The sequence below is a fragment of the Schistocerca cancellata genome, chromosome 2, assembly GCF_023864275.1.
Source record: "Schistocerca cancellata isolate TAMUIC-IGC-003103 chromosome 2, iqSchCanc2.1, whole genome shotgun sequence".
Lineage (NCBI taxonomy): Eukaryota > Metazoa > Arthropoda > Insecta > Orthoptera > Acrididae > Schistocerca > Schistocerca cancellata.
The window spans coordinates 1,140,159,923-1,140,166,346 of record NC_064627.1 but is presented as its reverse complement, the minus strand read 5'-3'; the positions used below and the strand labels follow the sequence as shown (position 1 = coordinate 1,140,166,346).

General features: G+C 39.3%; 1 protein-coding gene across 1 annotated transcript; it reads left to right on the top strand.

Moving 5' to 3' along the window:
• The first annotated feature begins 2,393 nt into the window (after positions 1 to 2,393).
• On the top strand, positions 2,394 to 4,006 carry LOC126163176 (E3 SUMO-protein ligase ZBED1-like). Its single transcript, XM_049920127.1, has 4 exons — positions 2,394 to 2,833; positions 2,944 to 3,612; positions 3,694 to 3,763; positions 3,936 to 4,006. The coding sequence occupies exons 1-2, from the start codon at positions 2,651 to 2,653 to the stop codon at positions 3,595 to 3,597; spliced, it is 837 nt and encodes a 278-aa protein (XP_049776084.1). The 5' UTR covers positions 2,394 to 2,650; the 3' UTR covers positions 3,598 to 3,612; positions 3,694 to 3,763; positions 3,936 to 4,006.
• Positions 4,007 to 6,424: the final 2,418 nt, after the last annotated feature.

Below are 6,424 nucleotides of genomic sequence, written 5' to 3'. Positions count from 1 at the left end.
AACCGTTCCTCTGATTCTGGCAGTTATTTCAATAACTGTTTAGTGTCAACAGTGCCTCGCGCCATCTGTTGACCGAAGATCGTACTGCGCATTTGGAATGCGTTCTATAGACCATGGGAATAACTGTGTGACTGCGCGCCATCTGTTGATAAGAACTGTGTACTATTCCGTGGGCCTTCGTTACTTTTAGCATAAACAATTAAATAAAGTTAATGTCCGAGCCGTGGCTGATAGGAGCTGCAGTACAGGCATTAACAAGTACAGTCGATCCCTTGAGCCACCGCCTTACGTGTTAATTTAGCTTGGACGGGTAGTACAAGGAGAGTTACTAAGGAATTCGAGCGACTATGGAAATAACTGTCAGAGATCTGTATTCTCCTCTGGCAGTTATCGTTATTGCCTCGCAGTTCTAGTTCTCTGGCAGTTATCGGGCTACCACCACAGATAACCTGGAAGTTGGTAATGGAATAACTGTGTGTCTAGACGTTCCTGACTCGGTGACTTCAGTTAAAGGTCGTAGATCCCGGTGATATTTCCAGAGATGGTAGTAACGGGAGCGAACAAATATTTTCATACTGCTACGGAAATGATGGTGGGCCATCGGGTAGAGGGGATAGCAAATATCGGGAATCTATTGTCTTATTTCTCTGCAATTCTTGGTGTTCCGGAACAGGCTCGTTCCGCGTTCTTGTTTTTCTTTGTGTTGTTGCTATTACTACCAATAGTTGCCAACATGAAGAGGTCGAGGACAAGCGAAATGTGGTCATATTTCGAAATTCTTGATCGAGAGTTTGCGAAATGTACTTTGTGCGGTAAGAAATTATCGTACAAATCGACGACGACGAATTTAAAGAAACATCTTCAGAAATCACATTTAATTGTGAATTTCTCTTCACAAAGACCTTCGGAGCTAGATTTGGGTGAGTAATGAAAAAAATATATTTATTGCAATTACGGTTATTTCAGTGCATGCATAATCATTTATTTTTTATTTTATTAATTTTTTTAAGATAAGAGCATGCTATACAGTGTGGTGCTTTGTGCATTTTTACACGCAAGTTTTCATTTGTTGTGACTACTTAAGCTGTCGATACCACCGCACCTGTTTGCCTTGACATTTTCAAACATTAAATTATGTTGCGTATGGTGCCGGAATACTTAATTATTTAATTCGAAGTTATTGTTGCAGTTGTAATAACGATAGTGCTAATAAAATGCCACTGCGTGATATATGAACTGTAGTCTCGCAATTATTAGTAACTAATCGGATAGCGGATTGTATCAGTGCTCATTCCTGTGTATCATTTGTTTTTAACCCTGACGATGCCGGGGGGGTGGGGGGGAGGGGGAGGAAATTAGATACTGTTTCAGATTTTAAAATTTTGAAAAGGATAATTGTTTTTAATGGAGTCTTCAACTGAATTCCATAACTGTTTTAAATTTTGTGGTTAAACTTAACCCAAAAATTTGACACGTTAATAGTGCATGTGACTTTCCACAGTGACAGTCATATTGAATATTTTGAAGTTCAGGGCCCTACTTATACATCAGTATTTGTTTAAAATATGATATGTCAACAACAACAGTACCCTCCCTTCCCCCCAATACACATTATTGAAAATGTGTTGGTGTTGCTAGGATTAAAGAAGAAACTTGAAGCTATAGTCATTACTAAAACTGAGTCAATTGTCAACTTGTATGAAGTAAATATTCAAGCTGCAAGTACCATGTAGAATACTGTACGCAAATATTGTAATATATATCACCAAAAATATGGCATCATTTCTATTGCGCTTATGCTGATATGAAACCTATTTTTCTGTAGGTGAAACCCTTCCTGTAGAGGTGATCCTTGGAACCAGTAGTGTGGAAGAGGAGCGAGCTGCTCCAGCCCCCTCAATGTAGCAAGGTGTTCAAAGTTCTATGATATCGTACCTCTCCAAAAGGATCGGAGTGAATCAGAAAAAGAAGATAGATGGGCAACTTCTTCAGCTGTTCACTAAAGACTTCTAACCATTTTCAGTCGTTGAAGATTCGGGGTTTCGGGGTTTTGTGTGGGCCCTTAATCCTGGTTATGAGTTACCAAGAAGGAAGCATATTTCAGATGTAATGCTGCAAGCAGCATACACAGCAGCAAAGGAGAGAGTGATAGACAAACTGTCAGCTGCGAAGACAGTTTGTTTGACCACAGATTTCTGGACATCGGCAGCAAATGAAGGTTACATGGCGGTGACAGGGCATTTTGTGTCTGAAGATTTTACCTTGCAATCTGTGTTGTTAGGATGTTCCCAATTCTCTGGTGCACATACTGCTTCGAATCTGTCGGCATCTCTAATAGGCACGACAGATAACTTCAGGCTGACAGACAGTTTTGCTGGTTGTGACGGATAATGCACCAAATATTAAAAATGCAGTATCCATTTTACAGTGGAAACACTTTGGGTGCTATGCACATACACTAAATCTTATTGTGCAGAATGCACTAAAACATTTTGTGTCAATTCAGCAGAAAGTCAAAACTATTGTAGCATTCTTCAAGAGAAGCTGCAAGGCAACAGAAAGACCGCTGACATACCAACAAAATAATGGGGCAGGTCATGTTAAAAAACTGGTGCAGGAGGTGCCAACAAGGTGGAACTCTACTCTGTGTATGTTGGAGCGAATAGTTGAAATTAAAGATGCAGTGAAGACTTCACTTGTACTATTCACAGTTGATTTTGAACAACTGACAGACGAGGAATGGAACATCTGCTCAGAACTCTTCTCTGTGTTGAAGCCATTTGCACAGGTTTCAACACAGCTTAGTGCTGAGTCATATCCTACTGGCAGCCAAGTAAGTTAAGCAGCTTTTTTCTTGCTAAAATGTTAGCTGTGGTATTACGGCATAATCATTTCTGAGATATTGTATTGTTTGTGTTATATTGAACTTATTCCAGTTTTCAGGTTATTGTTCTGACAAGGGGATTATTATCAGTGTGTGCAGAACTTTTGAAAAGGCCATTTAACAGTGTGACAAGGACTGTCATTGAAGAATTAACAAAAGGCCTGAAGGACCGTTTCCACAATGTAGAGATGAGCAAGTCTATAGGAGTAGCCACTCTACTAGATCCACGCTTTAAATCTCTTGTGTTTGAAAGCCGATTTGCAGCAGATAATGCAAAGAAACAGCTTATTGAACTAGTAACACAAAAGATGGGTGACAGAAGAGTGACAAACACAGGCCAGAGCCATGAAACTGTGTCAACTTCAACCACCACTGATCCCTTGTCAGTATGGGGTGTCTATGGTGCAATTGTAAAATCAACACAGCCCCAGGGCACTCCTCAGTCAGCTGCTATTGTGGAAGTACAAAGGTACATGGACAGCCCAGTTATTAGTGGAAGTGAGGATCCACTGGCATGGTGGCGTGAAAATCAATATATTTTCCCAAATATTTCTAAAGTGGTGAGGGAAAATTTCAATATAGTGTCCACTTCTGTGCCATGTGAAAGAATATTTTCTAAAACTGGTATCATTATAAATGAAAGGCGAACACGGCTGAAGGCGTCCAAAGTTGAAAAACTTATATTTCTAAATATGAACAGTACTAACTCCTGAATTTCCTGTTACAGGGTACATATTATTTATTGTATTTAATGAGAGCTTACTGGTCCAAAAATATGCTTTTCTTATCTTAGATGTTTGTTTCAGTAGTGGATTCGAGAGGCACACCAACACCAGCAGATGAGTCTCCGTTTAATACTTGGGATATTATAACAGTAAGGTAATTCTAGTTTGGGTACATTTTTGGCAGATTTGATCTCTCCCTTAAAATGGAGATATAACTGTAGGGCATAGCATATATTTGTTATGCTACATTAAAAGAGTACTAGTGGTTTTGTGTTGAAGTGTTTAATGTATATTGTCAGTCAGTAAGTCAGAGCACTTTGTTCCAGTTATAGCTCCAGAAGTCAGTCACCAGCAGCAGATGTCACACAGTTATAAAATGGGAAACTTGAATAATAAGGTACTAGTGGTTTGGATACACATTTGGCAAATTTCACCTTTCACTTAAAATGAAGGTACAGTTACAGTCCTTAAGAGTCCAGAAGTCAGCAACAGCAGCAGACGTCACACAGCGATACTGCGAAAAGCTTGAAGAATAATGTGGTAGTGGTTTGAATACATATGACATATTTCACCTTCAGTTTAAAATTGAAGTTTGTTTATATTGGCAGGTGGTAACTCGGAGCTCTTTGTTCCAGTTATGGCTCCGATAGTCATCCAGCAGCAGCAAATGTTACACAGTCCTATAGAGGCAAACTTGAAGTATGAGGTAATAGTGTTTTCCATAGAATGGCAAACTTGACCTTTCACTTAAAATGGAGGTACATTTGCACTGAGTTTAATGTTATGACACGTAAATGGATTACTAGTGATGTATATGTAAATACTGGAATTTGTAACTTAGAACTTAATTTCAGTATCGGCTTTGAAATTTGGTCACTGGTTACAACTATATTATCTTTCATGTTGATAGCAGCAATCATCAGATTGCAATCCAGTTATGAGGCATGAGATGTCAAAAATACATGTGGGTTATTGGTAGCCTGTGTCAAGGCATGTGGCACCTCAAAGTTTGTAAGTACAGTAGCATTTTGTTTTCTGCTTACTTAAAAATTGTTAGCTGTAGCACCCATTCTGACATTCAATTATTTTGAATTTCAAGTTTCTTAAAATGATACTGACATCAGTTTCATGTGTGTTAACACTAATCCGTATATTATTGTTAATATATGCTGCTATTATCTTCAGATGTTAGCTGAAATTGTTTTATTGTAATGGTAACAACACTTCAGCCTTTGCAGACTTGCAGTATAGGTTACCTGCTGAGAAATATTTACTGGAAGAAATGGTTTCTTTGAATAGGACCGAAAGGAATACCACTGAAAATGCCAAACGTGAATTGGTGAAACCTCTTGTGCTCAATACTAAATTTCATTTGCAAAACACGGAAGTTTTCCTATCTTTGTGGTGGAACACAACAAATTCTCATAATTTTGCTAGTTTGTATTCTAGAAAGGGTGCCATAAATGGAAGAGTATAATTTTTATTAAATCGGGCATTAAATGTAAGTAGGTTGGAGTACAGAAAGGGTGCTCCAACATGCATTTGTACTGATGTGCAGGTGGTTATAACACTAGTATCAAACTACATGGTACCCACTTACTAATGTGATCTACCCTTGCATGATCTGCTGCAGACAGCAAGAAATCCGCTACTGCTCTTACTACCTGTCCAACAGTTGTGGGGGATTTTTTCACCTTGGTGCTTGCCATGACATGTTTTGCCCTCTGCCCTTAAAATCTCAATTCTTGTTACATTTTTCATCCATTTTCTATCTCCTGATGGACGTGTATTGATTAAAAAACTAATCAATGCAGAGGTGATTGTAGAACTTTTGCTAGTGGCAGTGTGGAGGGGCTCCACTCTTTAACAAAATAAAATTACATTGTGGGACATGAAATTATTATTAGAGGCTTTCATGGACATTTTGTTTACTGAAAAAGTCAGTCATTATCTAAGGTATTTAAATGTTAACTTCAAATCTAAAACTGCATCAAAAGATAATTTTCAGTAAGTCTTTAACAAGTTTCAGTATCTTGCTTCACATGCTGGACCCTCCAACTATAAAAAACAGTGTTTTGCAGAGAACAGCTATTCAGATGTTAACATCCCAGAATTTGTGTAAAAGATATCAAAAATGGTTCAAATGGCTCTGAGCACTATGGGACTCAACTGCTGAGGTCATTAGTCCCCTAGAACTTAGAACTAGTTAAACCTAACTAACCTAAGGACATCACACACATCCATGCCCGAGGCAGGATTCGAACCTGCGACCGTAGCGGTCTCACGGTTCCAGACTGCAGCGCGAATGTCCACGTAGTGTGTGCGAGTCCGGGGACCTGCCTGTCAGCAGCATTCTACGCTGCTCTTTAGCCATAGAATAGACAACGAGAAAACAACAGAAAGAATACACATACGTTACATAACGGTAGATAATAAAACAGTAGACACATAAATACAAACACGGAGTCCTTCACACTCGACGATAATCCCCACTACAAACTGTTGACACGACGCACAAACACTGAAGATGTCGATGGCACAGGTGAACGATGGAGTGTGACGGTGAATACTGAACACTAAACACGACGGCACACACGAGACACTGAGAGTGATGATCTCCGGCGCGTGAATGTCCAAGTAGTGTGTGCGAGTCCGGGGACCTGCCTGTCAGCAGCATTCTACGCTGCTCATTAGCCATAGAATAGACAACGAGAAAACAACAGAAAGAATACACATACGTTACATAACGGTAGATAATAAAACAGTAGACACATAAATACAAACACGGAGTCCTTCACACTCGACGATAATCCCC

What these genes read in the sequence shown, in the direction of transcription:
- LOC126163176 (XM_049920127.1), top strand. Translation starts at nt 2,651, where the DNA reads ATGTTGGAGCGAATAGTTGAAATTAAAGATGCAGTGAAGACTTCACTT. An exon ending in CATATCCTACTGGCAGCCAA is followed by an intron (nt 2,834 to 2,943) that starts GTAAGTTAAGCA and finishes TCCAGTTTTCAG; the next exon opens with GTTATTGTTCTGACAAGGGG.